Here is a 17,304-nt window from a genome sequence, read left to right on the forward strand (position 1 = left end):
GACCAGCTGAGGGTAAGGACACAGGATCGGAGGTCTAAGAAGAAAGGAGGTAAGGAAATAGTGACAGGTCAATGCAATGAAGACATCTGAGAAACACCATGAATCCGCCTTAGGTTTGAGGTCATCAAAGGGAAACTAATCAGCCTGGTGGTGGCCTTTCCTCCGGGCATGTTCAGCAGTTTGGGTTCAGGGAGGGAATGGTGCAGGTGACTAAGTGTGGCTGGGATCTGGCCAGATGAGAATGACCAGTGAGAGAGGGAGTGAAGGTCCCGGAGTAAGTGTGATGATGAGCCGGATGAGAAGGAGAATGAGAACTCGAAGGGGCTCAGGGAGCAGGTGGGGAGATCACTGTCTTGCAGGGTCTAGGAGGGTGGAAGAGTTTTTGGAATCGGAGCCCTCAAGGGAGTGATGAGGAAGACAGGAAGTGGGACTGGAACTGAGACTGTGGGGCTGCAGACACTGCAATGGGAAGGTCAGGAGTACAATCAGGGGGCGGCTAGCTGAGAAAGGAAGAGGACAAGATCATGCCAGAGGACTAGATCTGTAGATTTTTGAAAGCATTCAAATTCTGAAAGAAGTAGTGTCAGAGACAGGACTTTGACGTGGTGCTGAAACCGCCAAGGAATGAGGACTGACACACATTACTGGAAAAGGGGGTGTTGGGTGGAGATGATCTGCTGGCGCGAGCATCGGCACTGAGGAAGGAGCAAAGGTCTGGAGGCAGAGAGGAGTGAGGAGGACGTCTGCCCTCCCTCCGGGCCCCACATGCAAGGGGTACAGGAAAGAAAGCAGCTACCCCTTAGGGGGCTGTGGCAGGCAGCTTAGGGGCGAGCCAGGTTCAATTAGAACAGAAAGGTGAAGGGGACGTGCAAAGAAGAGGATATAGGGAGCGTTGCATGGATGGGTGGGGTCACACACAGGGCCACCTGGGGACGAAAGTCTCTGTGGGAGTCCTGGGCACCCCACAGGGCCTGGAATACAGGGCTTGGTAAGATGAGGCTGGGACAGACTCAGACAGGAGGTGGGGAACGGAGGGATGTGGGTCTTCCCAGCAGTACGCAGGCTCTGGGGCCCCTTCCTCACTCTTGCCGGGGCCATGGGGAGGTCCGATGGAGGCTGTCGCACAGAGAACACACACCTCCCCAGGGCCCTTCTCCTGAGGCCTACCTTGGAGTGCAGCACGCCTACGTCCTCTTTCAGGTCGCAGACTCCCACATGACAGGAATCCCAGGAGCTCACCAGCTCGGGCATTTGCGTGGTGACTCTGGTTCACATGGTGGCTGCCAGGGGCCTTGCACCTATCTGCCTCCTCAGGACTGGCTGCCGTTGTGTATTTGTGTATAACTTTACCATTGCCCAAGTCTTGCCTGATATTTACCCCCAACATGACAGCCAACTAACACGATACACTAAGTGGGTTAAGTCTCTTGCCCCGCCCATATCACGCAACTGCATGGGCTGGTGGCCACCTGGTCCTTTCAAAAGACGAGAAGACCCTTGTGCTCACTTGCCTCCCGTCTACAACCGTGGACCCGGTAATGGGTCCATCTTCTCCCTCACTCCACAACTGATCCTGCAATGAATTATTTCCCCCTAAAGCAAAAAAAGAAATAGAGTATAGATTCTCAAAAGATATGTGACTTGTATTTGTCTATCTTAACAGGAAAAAAATAGCAAAACCACCTAGTTATTTCTGTACATATTTACAATTTTATTAACAAATGTTACTCTCTCCAGTAAAAACAATTTAGTGACAAGAAACCAAACACCAAAATCATATGATATGCTGATGGTAGAGTAGAAACTAATGCTGGTTAGTTGATACTTCTTCTAAAAAGTAGAGCTGCTGCTGAAGGCTTCTTCAAAGGCTTGTAGAGTTTCCTTCAAGAGCTGCACCTCTCAAATGGGAAACTCTCAGATGACTTTATAAACTCTTTTAAAATAATTTAGTTTTTACACCTTTGGCTTCATCTTCTTCTACAATTGGGAAAAATAAATTCATATTAGTAACTTGTAAAATTATCAATTGTATCAATTTATCAAAAGTCTTAATTATCCTCCTATTTTAATGTGAGTAAACCTTTTGGAATAAACTCATCAAAGGCAAAGGAGTCAAATGGCACGGATGGAGGAGAATGAATGGCCTGGGCCCTCATGGGGTGGTGCCCTGAGTCCCACCTGAAGCGCGGCCTTCAGTGTATAGCACTACCTGGCCCAAGGCTCCTCCCACCAACTCAGTCTGAGCATCGCTAAAATTACCCAACAACAGAGCTGAGATTGTAGGACTCGTATATAAACTGTCACTGCTGTCTAACGGCTATTTCCTTCTTTGCCACATGAAACTCCTGGGCATGGTTTTCTCCCCACCTCAAACTTCTCTTCCTGTTCGGTCACCTTTGTGACAATGACAGAACAATCTCAGGGTGGCTCAGAGGAGACCAGCCAAAAAGTGGAGCCATAGCCCTGCCTGGGCAAGCCCCTTCGAACTGAGGTCCATTTCCTGGTCGTTTGCCTTCCCCATGGTCTGTGTATTTCCACGGAGCCCGCGAATCAGACCAAGCCAGAGTTCCCCAAGCATTCGTATTCCATTGGTAAAGAAAATTCATGAAAAATTAGTGTGGTGGTCACAAGGGTGAGGTGAAGGGAAGCAAATCAGAAGCTTTCCTATCAGGAACCTCACTGGATGTGGAACAGGTGCTGTGAATTTCTGAGACAGGGACAAAGAAAGTGGGCGATGCTCCTCAAACTAGCACAGGCACCCAGGACTCCTGGAAGCGGCACCTGGGTAGCTGAGTGCCCTCTCGGCCCCCTGCCTTCTCCCAGGGGCTACGGCCAAGGAATCAAGCCTGCTTCTCCAGCTCAGTTTCCCTGGGTAACCTGAGCACTGTTCCACCTGGCAACTAAGGAGAAAGAAAACCTCATGGCCCATCCATCAGTCCCCCTGCACCTAGACCCTCGCCGCTGCACAGCGATCCTTCCTTCATCCCCACACCAGCCACAGCAGCTCACTCAGCAGAGCCACGGCCCTAACCGACCACTCATCCCCTTCTGTCTCTCTGCAGCTCTGGCATGTGGCCTCCCCCTGGGGATCACGAACAAGTGCTCGCCGCTCTCCTGCTAGACTTGCTCCTCCAGTCCTGGCTCCTCTGCCTCTTCCCCCTACCTGAGGGCACCTGGCTTTTCTTTCCTGGTGACCTCAGATGCTCAGGACATCAATTACTGGCCTGATGGAGATGCTTCCCAATCTGTAACTCCAGCCCCGGGCCTGAAACCTGCATCTCCAATTCTGTGCCTGGACGTCACTACCCAAGCGATACACCAGCACCCAAACTCAAATGCATCCTTTTTCTTCCCAAGAAGATTCCTGTATGACTCTGCTACACTTGCTAGTGCCATCACCTTCTAGGCACCAAGGGTCAAAATTCCTGCTGCTTTGATTTTCTGTCTTGAATAATAATATTTTAATAATAATCACAATAGCAAACATTGAACACTATAGTGAGCCAGTCACTGTCCTAAGCATTTTACTTATGTTAACATATTTCTGCACATTGCTATTTCTATGCCACTGTTATCTATACTATCATTGTTATTTCTATACTATCATTATGCCCATTTTCCACAGAAGACAACCAAGGCACAGAGTTTAAGTGACTTGTCTGAGGTCTGTGAGAGACGGAGCTGGCATTTGGGCCCAGGGAGTCTGGCACCAGAGCCTACGTTCTGAAGTTCTATTAATAGGACGGCTATAGTTGTTCTCAGACCTAGCCCTGCAAATTCAATCCCACCACTACCACACTCACTCCTCTGCTTGGCTGGATTATTTCATTAATCCACTAACCAGGGTCCCCAGCTCCAGTCTCCTGTCTATGAACTCGTCCCTGCTCTGCCGGCAGAGTGATCTTACTAAAGCATAGCTCTGCAAAAAAAAAAAAAAAATCTCTGTGGTTCTCCCCAACGAATGACTCAAGCCTCCCACAATGTCTCGGCCTGGCCTGGCCTGCCAGTCCAGCCCCGTGCTCCTCTCACTCCTCCACGCTCACTACTCCGTCTCATGCCCTGTGTGCCCTGGGCCTGTCTCTTCCCTGCATCCCTCAACGCCCCCTCCTGGGCCCCTGTCTCCTGACCACGAGCGGGATCAGTCAGGAGGGGGCCTTCTGGAGCATCCTTATGGCAGTTTACTAAACCGACCTGCTGCTATTAATTCGTGTCCTATCTTTTGTTCGTGACTACGGGCCCAGCTCTGATCCTGGCTCTTGAAGTGAGCCGGATCCTTGATCCAACTTTTCCTGGGAGAGAAGATGGAAGGAGTATGTCACAGTGGTTAACATTACAACTCTTGGAGTCCAAAGACCTAGATTTGAATCCCAGCTCTACCATTTACTAGCAGTGTGACCTTGATGTCTCACTCGCCTTGTCTGAGCAGCACACGCATTTTCTCTAAGCAAGGAGTAATGCTATCCCCCCTGCAAGCCTCACTGAGAGGGTTCAAAGAGGTGATATACAGAAAGAGACTAGCGCAGTGCATGACACACCACTGGTACCTAATAAACGGCTAGAGCATCTGCTGATGCTACTTCTTATTACTGTACAAGGCAACCAATAAATGAATATAATCTGGCTCCCCAAGTAATAAGCACTCTACAGCAGGGCTGCTCCTGTGCTCGCACGCCATGCATAGTCTACAGGGTATTTAAGTGGTTTTGTCTAGCTACCACATTTCAGAAGATCTAAAACGAAGAAATTTTCATCTCAACTAAAAAACTGAACAAAGAAGCTGAAATGTAAGGTTATTGACTGCCTGTTAGAGATATGAATTCAGGTACCTGCCAGGCTGAGGTCCTGCCTCACGGGTTCTGAGATCCCTCCGGTACCTAAAAAAAAGGGAAAAAAAGATAGACATGAATTTGGAAAACTAAACCAGAGTCTTATTAAGATGGGATTTCCTACTATTCTAAATGTTTTAATCAAATTGGCTATAGAATTGGTCCAAAGAGTTGTTCAAAAATTGGTCACTGTGTATTCTATACTCACAGAACATTGTAATTTGCTCCTACATTTCAAGTGTTCTACAGCCACATGTGGCTCATGGCTACTGTTTTGGACACTGAGATAGTGTCCCCCCCAACCCAGGCACCAGCTCCTCCCCACAAAAGGCATCAGCCCTAGCCTGGAACTGTGCTAGTGGTCTAGGTGTCTGGTCAATAGGGTTGATAAAGCTGTTTGTCAACTACAACTAGGCAGCTGGAGCTGTTTGCATTCAACTCTCTGCCCCTCTGAAGGCTCCAGGCCAAGGGCTTCACTATTTCCCAACTAAATGGCATTAATGTTGAGATGCTTGCTGAACTGTTTTTTTTAGGGCAAAGGTTTTTTTTCCAGCTTACCCAGGGCCAACAGTACTGACCACTGGGGTAATTTTCTCTACATTGAATGAACATTTCTTTTTTTTTAAGTTAAAGCAACCAATTCTTTTGAAGTTCTATGACCCCTCAGTGCTACCTCCCTTTAGTTCAGACATCCTGGTGACAGACTCACAATACTGAGTGGAAAATGATTTTTGTTTCTGGGGACCAACCTGTTGAGGAGATGATTAACTATAATACTGCTATTTGGGCATTAAAAATACCTTTTAATTGTATTTATTTATTCATTTTTATTTGAAAATATTAATTAAGGGAGTACAAGTGTTTTTGTTACATAGATATCTTGTGTAATGCTTAAGTCAGGGCTTTTTGTGTGCCCATCACCTGAATAGTGTTCATTCGGGCTCTTTTTTGGTTCCAAATAAAGCTTGGGATATTTTTTTCTAATCTGTGAAATATGATGCTGGAATTGGGGATTGTGCTGAATCTGTAAATCACTCTGGGCAGTATAGACATTTTAATGATGTTGATTCTACCAATCCATGAGCAGGGGATGTTTTTCCACTTGTTTTTATCATCTGCAATTTCTTTCATTAGTGTTTAAAAATATTTTTTTAAAAAACCACATGTGAACTCCCAAAATATTTTACACACTGATTAATACCTCAAAACTTTTTTCAGCTAATTGTTATAACATGGTTTAGATAACAGTTAACTAACTGATAATCTATATTAGGTTATTAAGTATGAAATGTTTGATTTCCTTAAGTACTAAGTTTGACAGTTGATATTGCTGACATTTCACTTTGACACTTTTTATTTTTATTGTGAAGGTACATCCTCAGTTTTTCAAACACACATCTTGTCTTGTGATTATCCTTCACGTTTTTTTAGAGCAATTTTTGTGGAACCATAGACAAACATCAAAATTTTTGACTTCTGATAACTCAAACATTTGTGTTATTTTTGAATATGGGTTCTGTTTTAGAATCAATGTAGTGCAGACAGCTTAAAATATCAGCGAAGTTGATATTTAGGAAGGATCTGGCTAATGAACGTACAATATGTCAATGGTTTGAGAAGTTTCTTTCTGGTGATTTTGGTGATTTTAATGTTGAAAATGAGCCACTTTGGTGACCTGAGACCAAAATGGATAGTGATGAGCTGAAAGCTATAGTGGAAGCAAATCCATCTCAACCTACGTATGAATTAGCAGCAAGGTTTGACGTTACTAGTCCAACAATATTGGACCATTTGAAACAAATGGGCAAGGTAAAGAAGCTGGATAGAAGGGTTCCACATGAATTAATCAAGCATCAGAAGAGAAATCATCTCCAAACTTGCCTTTCTTTGCCGTCATGACATAAAAGCGAACCATTTCTACACCACATGTTATGTGTAATAAAAAATGGATTCTTTTTAATAATCCAAGCATTCAGCACAAGGGATGGACAAAGAAGTACTGAAACACAGTCCAAAACTGAATATTCATAAAAAAAAAAAAAAGCTAATGGTGTCTGTTTGGTGGTCTAATGCCAGTATTATCCACGATAGCTTCATGAAACCTAGTCAGTCGATTACAGCGGATGTCTACTGCAACCAATTGAATGAAGAGGATGTTTGTGAGCAAGCAGCTGAGATTGGTCAACAGAGACAGGCCAATCTTCTTGCAAGACAATGCTTGACCACGTGTTGCACAAACCATGCTGCTCAAACTACAGCAGCATTGTTTGGACTTGGAAGCTCTCTGTCATCCACCGTATTCACCAGACCTTACGCCAACTGACTACCACTTCTTCCAGGCTTTGGACCACTTCTTTCAAGAAAAATATTCAATTCTGAACAAGCTGTGGAAAATATCTTTTGCAATTTCATTGCCATTGGCTCTCCAGGCTTCTTTGCTGCTGGTATAAACAAGCTACCATTAAGATGGCAAAACTGTGTTGACAATTTAGACACATACTTTGATTAACTGTACTGCTTCTTGTTTGAGATATAATAAACTATACTTTTGATTTGAAATCAGACATTCCATATTTAATGATCTAATACTTTAGGGGTCTTCATGGTATTTGCAACTTATAATATAAAAATGGCATCCTCAGGAAATTAGATTCTAGCACTAATATCCCAAAATAGTCTATGTTAGCACTGACCAAGAGAATTTTCTGCAATGATAAAATTATTCTTTATGCGGGCTATCTGATAGGGTAGCTACTAGCTAGACACTGGTACTGAGCACTCGAAATGTGGATAGTACAACTGAGGAATGAATTTTAAATTTAGTTTTAATTAATTAAATGTTATATTTAAATAAGAAACATTTGGCTAGTGAACTGGAATCTAGTTTGCAAACTCGATTCAAGACACAAGTGTGAAATAACATGGATCTTAGATGCTCTGACCTTATAGAAAGTTTACCCTTCAGCATTCCCTATGGGAGTTACAAATTAGCCTAGCAAATGTTCTTTCAGTTAAGGCTGGTATGGAAACTGCTGAGGCATCAAGAACATCTACTCTTCAAATTTACAGTGTGGTCCATGTCCTTTGGACTTGAGAGGGGTTCCTTGTCACCAGAAAAGAATAAGCTGGAAACAGGTCACTTGTTCTCTAAGTTATATGGCTGGCCCAAGATGTCTGGGGGACTGAAAAAGGCTCATGAAGTAATACCAGCATAATTATTATCCACTTAAGTCACTCAACTCGACAAAAGCCTCCTTTCCTACCTGGGAGCCCCATCTAGGCTATAAGACATGGAAACTATAACATAAAGGCAGCCAAGAGAAAGAGGTCTTTTGCAAACTCTGGCTTGGAGACAAGAAGTATAACTATATGTTGAAGTGTACCAGGGATAAAAGGAGACCATGAAATAGGTCCAGGGGTATTAGGCTGTGCTCCCAAGCTTGTAAACTTCTCTGTGACCCAGGGATTTACTCCACTTAAGATAATGCAGAAGTGGCTAGGTGCGGTGGCTCACGCCTGTAACCCTAGCACTCTGGGAGACTGAAGTGGGAGGATCCCTTGAGGTCAGGAGTTTGAGATCAGCCTGAGCAAAAGCGAGACCCCAAACAAACAAAACAAATTAGCTGGGCATGGTGGTGAGCACCTGTAGTCCCAGCTACTTGGGAGGCTGAGGCAGAAGGATCCCTTGAGCTCAGGAGTTTGATTTTTGCTATAAGCTAGGCTGATGCCACAACACTCTAGCCCAGGCAACAGAGCGAGACTCTGGCTCAAAAAAAAAAAAAAAGATAATGCAGAAACCTGGCACACTCAGCAACCCCAGACAACAAGTAAAACAAAAATGTTTTGCCTTCTTTTCAAATGTCTAAAATTTCAGACTTTGTTTTCATTTTCAAACTATATTCTGGCCTTTGAAAAACAAATTCAAGTTTGAAAACTAATTTTGTTTTTGAAAAAAGCATACGTACCTTGCAAAGAAAGAGGGCAAAAGAACAATTGCTGCAATAAGCCCTACAGACGCTATTGATAAGATAAGATTAAGAATCATAAGAAGCCTGTCCCTTGGAACACCTGTAAAAAAAGAAAAGAAATTCAACTGGCTGAATTGACCAAAACAGAGATACATACAGTTGATCCTCCTTATTCGCAGATTCCTACTTGCCATTGGACTTCTTGCTAAAATTTATTTGTAATCCCCAAATCAACAGCCACAGCAGTCATTTTCAGGCCGCACAGTGGTAAAAAATGTGTCACCTAACATGCACATTCCCAGCGGAGGTGGAACAAGGCTGCCTTCTTGTTTCAGCTCTTACACTGCAAACAAGTGTCCTATTTGCCATCTACTTGTGGCATGATTTTGCATTTTTTATGCTTTTTTTTTTTTTTTTTTTTTTGGTAATTTCACTGTTGAGGATGGCCCCAAGCATAATGAAATACAGACTAGTATTCCTACATGCGAGAAGGCTGTGACATGCATTATGCAGAAAATACATGTGTTAGATAAGCTTCACTTGGGCATGAGTTATAGCGCTGTTGGCTGTGAGTTCAATATTAATGAATCAACAATATATATTAAGGTGTCTTTGAACAGAAACGCACATAAAACAAGGATAAGACCAATAACAAAGTGTTTTGACTGGAGGCTCACAGGAACCTGACCCTGCATTTCCCCTAGGAACAATGGTTCAGTATTCGCTATTTCAGTGTTCAAGATGTCGTTATAGAACATAACGACTGTGAATAACAAGAATCAACTATTTCTAAGTGAACTTATACACACAAGGTTGATACGTATGAGGCCTTGTGTTATTTATTAAAAGAAGGAAATATTCCACAGGAAGGCTTGTTTCTGACCATTCTTTACTGCCAGTGGAAGCATAACTTGGCATCATGTGTTTGGTAGGGCAACTGGGCAGTTATATATAACGAGCCTTAAAAGTATTGATCATGAGGCAACGAGGCATTGTGCTGAGTGATGTGTATAGTCTCACTAAATCACTGCAATGTTGGGCAAGTGTCTCAACCCCTTAGTGCCTCAGTTTCCTTATAGGGTAACTATAAATGGTACTAATAAACATATCTATTTCTTAGAGTAGCTGCTCTTAAGAAACAGTAGTTATATATTGTCATTAACCTATTCAGTAGATGTTATTAGTATCTTTATTTATATCCTTTGACTCTGTAATTTTTTTTTTTTTTTTTTTTTTTTTTTTTTTGAGACAGAGTCTCGCTTTCTTGCCCAGGCTAGAGTGAGTGCCGTGGCGTCAGCCTCGCTCACAGCAACCTCAGACTCCTGGGCTCAAGCAATCCTCCTGCCTCAGCCTCCCGAGTAGCTGGGACTACAGGCACGAGCCACCATGCCCGGCTGATTTTATATTATATATATTAGTTGGCCAATTAATTTCTTTCTATTTTTATGGTAGAGACGGGGTCTCGCTCAGGCTGGTTTTGAACTCCTGACCTTGAGCAATCCGCCCGCCTCGGCCTCCCAGAGTGCTAGGATTACAGGCGTGAGCCACCGCGCCCGGCCTGACTCTGTAATTTTATTTCTAAGGTGTTATCCTGTAGATATTACCAATGATGTGTCCTTCTCTACACCCCAAAGAGGCGCAAAGATATTTACTGAAGCCTTACTTATAATACCATAAAAGCTAAAACAACCAAAGTGTATGCAACAGAAAACTACAGTATGGTCATGAGGTGGTCTCTAGCTATTTAAAATACAAAAGTGGAATACTTAAGGATATGTGAAAATATTCACAATGCACTGCTAAGGGACAGGGGAAAAGCACTCATAGCAAGTATGATGTGCATGTGGGGGGGTAGAGTAGAGAGAAAAGTGAATGAACAAATGAGAATAAGAGTACCAATGCATACTCTTCCCTTTTCTTAGGAACAAATAGGCAGTCACATCACCAGCTGGTTTGATTTGAGAGGACTCTGGCTAGAGACTGCCAGTTGCCCCCCAAAAAATCCACTCTCCCCTCTTTAGTAACAAAATTCAGATTTTCAGCTGGGCACAGTACCATTCAACTAAAAGATTAATTTCTCAGCCTGTCTTATAGCTAGGTTTGACATGTGACTAAATTTTGGGCAATGAGATGTAAGGAGAATTATATAGTATTTCTCAAAAGTCTCCAAAGAAGGATAAGCATGCCATTCTCCACTTTTTGTACCCTTTTGTCAGAAATGCAATGTGCTGGCCAATCTTTAGCAGCCATAGCCTGGGGAAGGCACCTGGGTCTCTGATAACTTCATAGAGCAGCAATATGCCCAGGGCTACCTATCTCCATTTTTTTTTTTTTTAATGTGAAAGAAGTAATCTTTACTTTTAAGCCCTGCTATATTTTTTCTTCAGTTTTATGCAGATGAATTTAATTCAAATTGATACAGTTCCTTCCAAAAAGGTCTCTTCTATGGGATGATGCCAGATGCTGGCATCTTTGAGATAGACCACAGACATTTAGGGAGAAGATAACAACAGTAACACAAGTTCTTAATTCTCTGTTCTTCCTTCTTGCATTAATAATTGATCATTCCCTCTTCACTTGGCTTCTCAGATAACACACTCTCAGAGTTTTCTTTCTACTTCACTAGAGACCTTTTCACCTCCTTTGCTGGATCCTCTTCCTTTTATCAGCTTCTAAGTGCTGGAGTACCCAAGACTCAGTCCCAGTACACCTCTCTCTGACATCTGCTCTAGCTGATCTCATCTAGTACCATAGCTTCACGTGCCTACTATACCCTGATTATGCCCAGATTTGTGTCTCCAGCCCTGACTGTTCACTAGAGACCTAGACTTCTAAGTCTAAGTGCCCTACTTGATTTTTTTTTTTTTTTTTTTTTGAGACAGAGTCTCACTTTGTTGCCCAGGCTAGAGTGAGAGCCGTGGCGTCAGCCTAGCTCACAGCAACCTCAATACAAGCAATCCTGCTGCCTCAGCCTCCCGAGTAGCTGGGACTACAGGCATGCACCACCATGCCCGGCTAATTTTTTTATATATATATTAGTTGGCCAATTAATTTCTTTCTATTTATAGTAGAGACGGGATCTCACTCTTACTCAGGCTGGTTTCGAACTCCTGACCTTGAGCAATCCACCCGCCTCGGCCTCCCAGAGTGCTAGGATTACAGGCGTGAGCCACCGCGACCGGCCTGCCCTACTTGATTTGATGTCTCCATTTGAACCCTAACAGGATCTCAAACGTAACATGTCAAAACCCAATTTTTTTATTTTGTCCACACATCTGCTGTTCCCAGCCTTTATAGTCCCAGTGATGGTAACATGATTCATCTAGTTGTTCGGGCCAGAAATGTCGGAGTCACTTGTGTATTTATTAGACACCCCTCTTCCCAACACAAATGATTAAGAGAAACCACGGGCTATCTTTCCAAAATGTATCCTGAACTGAACCACTTCTCCCAGCTTCCATGGGTACCACTCCAATCCAAGACATCATGTTCTCTTTCTTACCGTTTCCAAATGAAATGTATGCATCCCAGGGAGTACATAAGATGATCAATTAGATGCAAAAAATTAGAACCTTTAATTATATTTATTATTTATATCATGCTTTAAATTTTTTTTTCTATTTTATGTTTTAAAATAGTACACATTACAGTCATTCCCTAGTATCCTTGGGAGATTAGTTCCAGGATCCCCAGGGGATAGCAAAATCCACACATACTCATGTCCCACAGTTGACCCCGTAGAACTACAGACATGAAAAGTTGGCCCTCTATATACACAGGTTTTGCAACTGTGAATACTATATTTTCAATCTGCATTTGATTGAGGATGCGGAACCCACCCATGGTGGGCCAACTGTATTCATGGAAAAAGTCTGCGTAAAAGTGTACCCACACAGTTCAAACCTGTGTTGTTTAAGGGTCAATCATATATTCATTTAGTAGTATGTTATGGGAGAAGTGTTTATTTCTCCCCAATAACCAATCTCTCCTCTTTCCTTTGGTAATAGAACCCCTATGATTTACCTGGGGACATGGCCTGACAGCTAAATATTACATTCCCCAGCCTCCCTAAGCTAGGTGTGGCCACAAACTCAATCTGGCCAAGGGGATGTGCCTGGAAGTGACATGTGTCTCACTGGGTTACTCCTCACAAGGAAGAACTGTGCTCTATCCTCTTTTTCTCTCTTCCCACTTGCTAATCAAGACAGTGTGGTATTTCTCTCTCTTCCCACTTGCTATGAAGCAAACAGATGTGAACCCCTGTCTGTTTTACTCTAGGGAGTACAATTTCTGAGCCATAAATACTTCGGTATACATTTCCAAAAGATAAGGATTATTTGTAAAGCATAACCATGCCATTATCATTCATTTCAGCAGCAATGAATGAGAGTTCCTGTTCCACATCCTCATTAGCATTTGGTACTATAAGTGTTTCAAATTTTGGCCATTCCAATAGGTGGCAAGTGGTATCTCATTGTTGTTATATATATGAATTTTATTGATGAAATATGCTGCAAAGCTTCTTTTCATATGCCTATGTGTTTGCCATCTGTATGTCTTCTTTGGTGAGGTGTCTGTTAAGGTCTCTGGCTCATTTCTTATTGTTGAGTTTTAAAAGATTTTTTGTATATTTTGGATAATCGTACTTTATTGAATGTGTCTTTTACAGATATTTTCTCCCAGTCTATGACTTGTCTTCTCATTCTCTTGAAATTGTCCTTCACAGAGCAAAAGTTTTTAATTTTAATAAAGTCTAGCTTATCAATTATTTCTTTCATGGATCAAGACTTTGGTGTTGTATCTACAAAACCATCACAATATCCAAGGTCATCTAGTTTTTCTCTTATGTTATCTTTTAGGGGTTTTATAGTTTTACATTTTATATTTAGGTCTGTGATCCATTTTGTGTAAAATCAGTAAAGGGTATAAGGTCTGTGTCTAGATTCATTTTTTTGCATGTGGATGTTCAGTTGTTCCAGTACTGTTTGTTGAAAAGACCGTCTTTGCTTCATTGTATTGCCTTTGCTCCTTTGTCAAAGAGAAGTTGACTATATTTACGTGGGTCTATTTCTGGTCTGTCTATTCTGTTCCACTGATATATTTGTATATTCTTTCACCAATACCACACTGTCTTGATTAGTACAGCTTTATAGTAAGCTTTGAAGGTGGGTAGTATCAGTCCTCCAACTTTGCTATTCTCCTTTAATATTTTATTGGCTATTCTGGATCTTTTTCCTACCCATATAAACTTTAGAACAGTTTGTTGATATCCATACATAACTTTTTTTCTAGTTTCCTAGAGTGGAATTTGAAATCATAGATTTCAGTTATTCTTTTCTAACATATGCACTTAATGTTATAAATTTCCCTTTAAGTACTGGTTTCGCTGCATCCCACAAATTTAGTTCTTCTGGTTTTTGCCTCACGTAGTTTGACACTCTATTGTTAGGTGCACGCACATTAAGAATCATTATGGCTTCTTAGACAATAGACCTCTTTCTTATTATATACTACCCCTCTTTATTCCTAACTTTCCTTGTTTTGAAGTACACTCCATCAGAAATTAGTAATGTGAATTATCAATTTGAGGGTAAATGTAAAAGAAAGATGAGTCGCCATTATTTAATAATAAAAAGTGTTTGTTTTCAAATTAACACCACTTATATAGTATCACTGAGAGGAATATTATTATGTCAATCTTTTATAAATCTTTTATCAGAGTATCTACAGAGGCTGGCATCTTACCTGGGTATTCAATTCCAATGGCAAAGTAGAGTGAAAACTGTGCAAGGGCAAAAACCTTTCAAAATCCCCTAAAATATTCCATGTAATTCTATAGGGGAATCTTATTCAGAAATTTTTTCCTTCAACTATTTTGTCTCTTAGAACATTTCAAGCTTTTTAAAATTTCAACTCGCTTGCTCTTTCTGTACACGGTCATCTTCTTCCTTCTTGTTGGTTATGTGCAGCACACATATCCCAAAAGCCAAAACCACGCTGGTTTTGTTTTTTATCATTCCCACTATAAGCAACAACAAATTGCATTTCCACTTTGTATGTTTTGGGTATTCTGTAACACTCAAAAGATGGAATTAATAAAGGAATGTTTGTTCCAAGCATAACTATTATAACTTTGCAGGTAGTTTTAAAAACTTCTTGCAATTTTATGACTTGTGTGAACCATGCTCGTTTGAGTAACACCTCTATGGGTTTGGTCTTTTCTCTGTCTTCAGGGACCAAATCCATCAGTTAAAAATTGGAACTCTGGGCATGGTGGTGCATACCTGTAGTCCCAGCTACTCAGGAGGCTTTCTTGAGCCCAGGAATTTGAAGTTGCTGTGAGCTAGGCTGACACCACAGCACTCTAGCCCAGGTGACAGAGCGAGACTCTGTCTCAGAAAGAAGAAGAAAAAAAGGTGCTGAATTTTGCCAAATGCTTTTTCTGTGTCTAATGAGAGGATCATGTGGTCTTTGTTTTTACTTCTATTTATAAATTACATTTATAGACTTGTGTATGTTGCACCGTTCCTGCATTTCTGGGACGAAGCCCACTTGGTCTTGATGAATTATTTTTAGATGAGCAGCTGAATTCAGTTTGGTAGAATTTTACTGAGAATTTTTGCATCTGTATTCATCAGGGATATTGGTCTGTGGTTCTCTCTCTCTCTCTCTCTCTCTCTCTCTCTCTTTTCCCCTCCCTCCCTTTCTTTTTGTTCTTTTTTCTGAGTCCTTTCCTAGCTTTGGTATCAAGGTGATGCTGGCTTTGTAAAATGTGTTGGGGAGAATTCCTTTCTTTTCTACATTATGGAATAATTTCTGCAGGCTAGGTACCAGTTCTTCTTTGTAAGTCTGGTAAATTTCAGCTGCGAAACCATCTGATCTGGGACTTTTTTCTTGGAAGATTTTTTATTGCTGCTTCAATTTCATTACTTGATATTGGTCTGTTCAGGGATTCTATTTCTTCCTAATTAAGCCTAGGGAGACTGTGTGTTTCTAAGAATTTGTCTATTTCCCCTATATTTTCAAGTTTATGTGCATATCGATTATTATAGTATTCAGAGATGATATTTTGTATTTCCATGATATCAGCTGTAATTTTTCCTTTTTCATTCCTCATTGAGCGTATTAGAGTCTTTTCTTTTCTGCTTATGGTTAATATAGCAAGAGGCCTGTTAGTTTTGTTTATCATTTCAAAGAACCAATCTTTTGTTTCATTAATCTTCTGTGTAGTTCTTTTTAATCGATGTCATTTAGGTCTGCTCTGATCTTGGTTATTTCTTTTCTCCCGCTGCATTTGGTATTGGTTTGCTCATCCTTTTCCAGTTCCTTGAGACAATGATTCATTATATTGTTGATTTATGATCTTTTCTCTTTGGGGCACAAGTATTTATGGCTATGAATTTTCCTCTCAGGACTGCTTTAGCTGTATCTCATAGATTTTGATAACTTTTGTCCCTTTTATCATTTAGTTCAAAGAATCTTTTGATTTCCATCTTAATTTACTCCTTGACCCAACTATTGTTCAGCAGTAGGTATTTGGCTTCCATGACTTTGTATAGAGATGAATGTTTCTACTGGAGTTGATTTCTAATTTTATTCCACTGTGCTCTGAGAAGATACATGGTATAATTCCTTTTTTTAAAAATTTGTAGAGACATGTTTTGTGACCTAGAATGTGATCAATCTTAAAGAATGTTCCATGCGCTGATGAGAAAAATGTATATTCAGTGGTTTGGGGGTAGAATGTTCTGTAAATGTCTGTTAGGCCCATTTGTTCTAGAGTTCTGTTGAAGTCCATTGTTTCTTTGTTTATTTTCTGTTTGGAGGATCTGTCCTGTTCTGTCAGAGGGGCAGATGGCTATCATGGTGCTATTATGGTGCTATTATTAACCTGGCTATTATGGTGCTGCTGTTTATCACTTTGTTTAGATCCATAAGATTTGCTTTATGAATCTGAGTGCACCTGTGTTAGGTGTGTAAATATCTAGAATTATTATGGCATCTTGTTGAATTGTTCCCTTTACCATTATATGATGACCATCTTTGTCTTTCATTACTTTTGTTAATTTGAAGTCTATATCATCTGACATGAGAACTACTACACTAGATTTCTTTTGGTTTCCATTTGCATGGAATATTGTTTTCCATCACTTCACCTTGAGTCTGAATGAGTCCTTGTGGATTAGATATGTTTCCTGGAGACAGCAGATACTTGGCTTGTATTTTTTTTTATCCATTTGGCCAGCCTATGTCTTTTCAGTGGGCAGTTCAAGCCATTCACATTTATTGAAAGAATTGATAAGTGGGGTAGATTTCTGTTCCTCTTGTTGAGTAGAACTTTGTTTTTGTTTTTGTTTTTTTATCTCTTGACCCATTATGGTATCTGGGCTTTGACCTTTAGCTTTTGAATAATTTTACACTGGTAGGTGTCTATTGTTTTGATCTGTATATAATACAGTTCTGAATACTTCCTGCAGGGCAGGTCTTTTCTTGACAAATTCCCTCAGTGT

At 41.2% G+C, this 17,304-nt stretch overlaps 1 protein-coding gene across 1 annotated transcript in view; it reads right to left on the reverse strand.

The window, feature by feature from the left end:
* Window positions 1-1,687: 1,687 nt before the first annotated feature.
* Window positions 1,688-17,304, reverse strand: part of CD58 (CD58 molecule) — a 47,475-nt gene continuing 31,858 nt past the window's right edge. Inside the window, exons 4-6 of the mRNA XM_076000010.1 lie at window positions 8,792-8,894; window positions 4,827-4,874; window positions 1,688-1,977 (exon numbers count right to left, since the gene is read on the reverse strand). Coding sequence (XP_075856125.1) covers window positions 1,968-1,977; window positions 4,827-4,874; window positions 8,792-8,894 — 161 coding nt within the window. The 3' untranslated portion in view covers window positions 1,688-1,967. The remainder of the gene's footprint in view (window positions 1,978-4,826; window positions 4,875-8,791; window positions 8,895-17,304) is intronic.

Source organism: Microcebus murinus, chromosome 2 (genome assembly GCF_040939455.1).
Source record: "Microcebus murinus isolate Inina chromosome 2, M.murinus_Inina_mat1.0, whole genome shotgun sequence".
NCBI lineage: Eukaryota > Metazoa > Chordata > Mammalia > Primates > Cheirogaleidae > Microcebus > Microcebus murinus.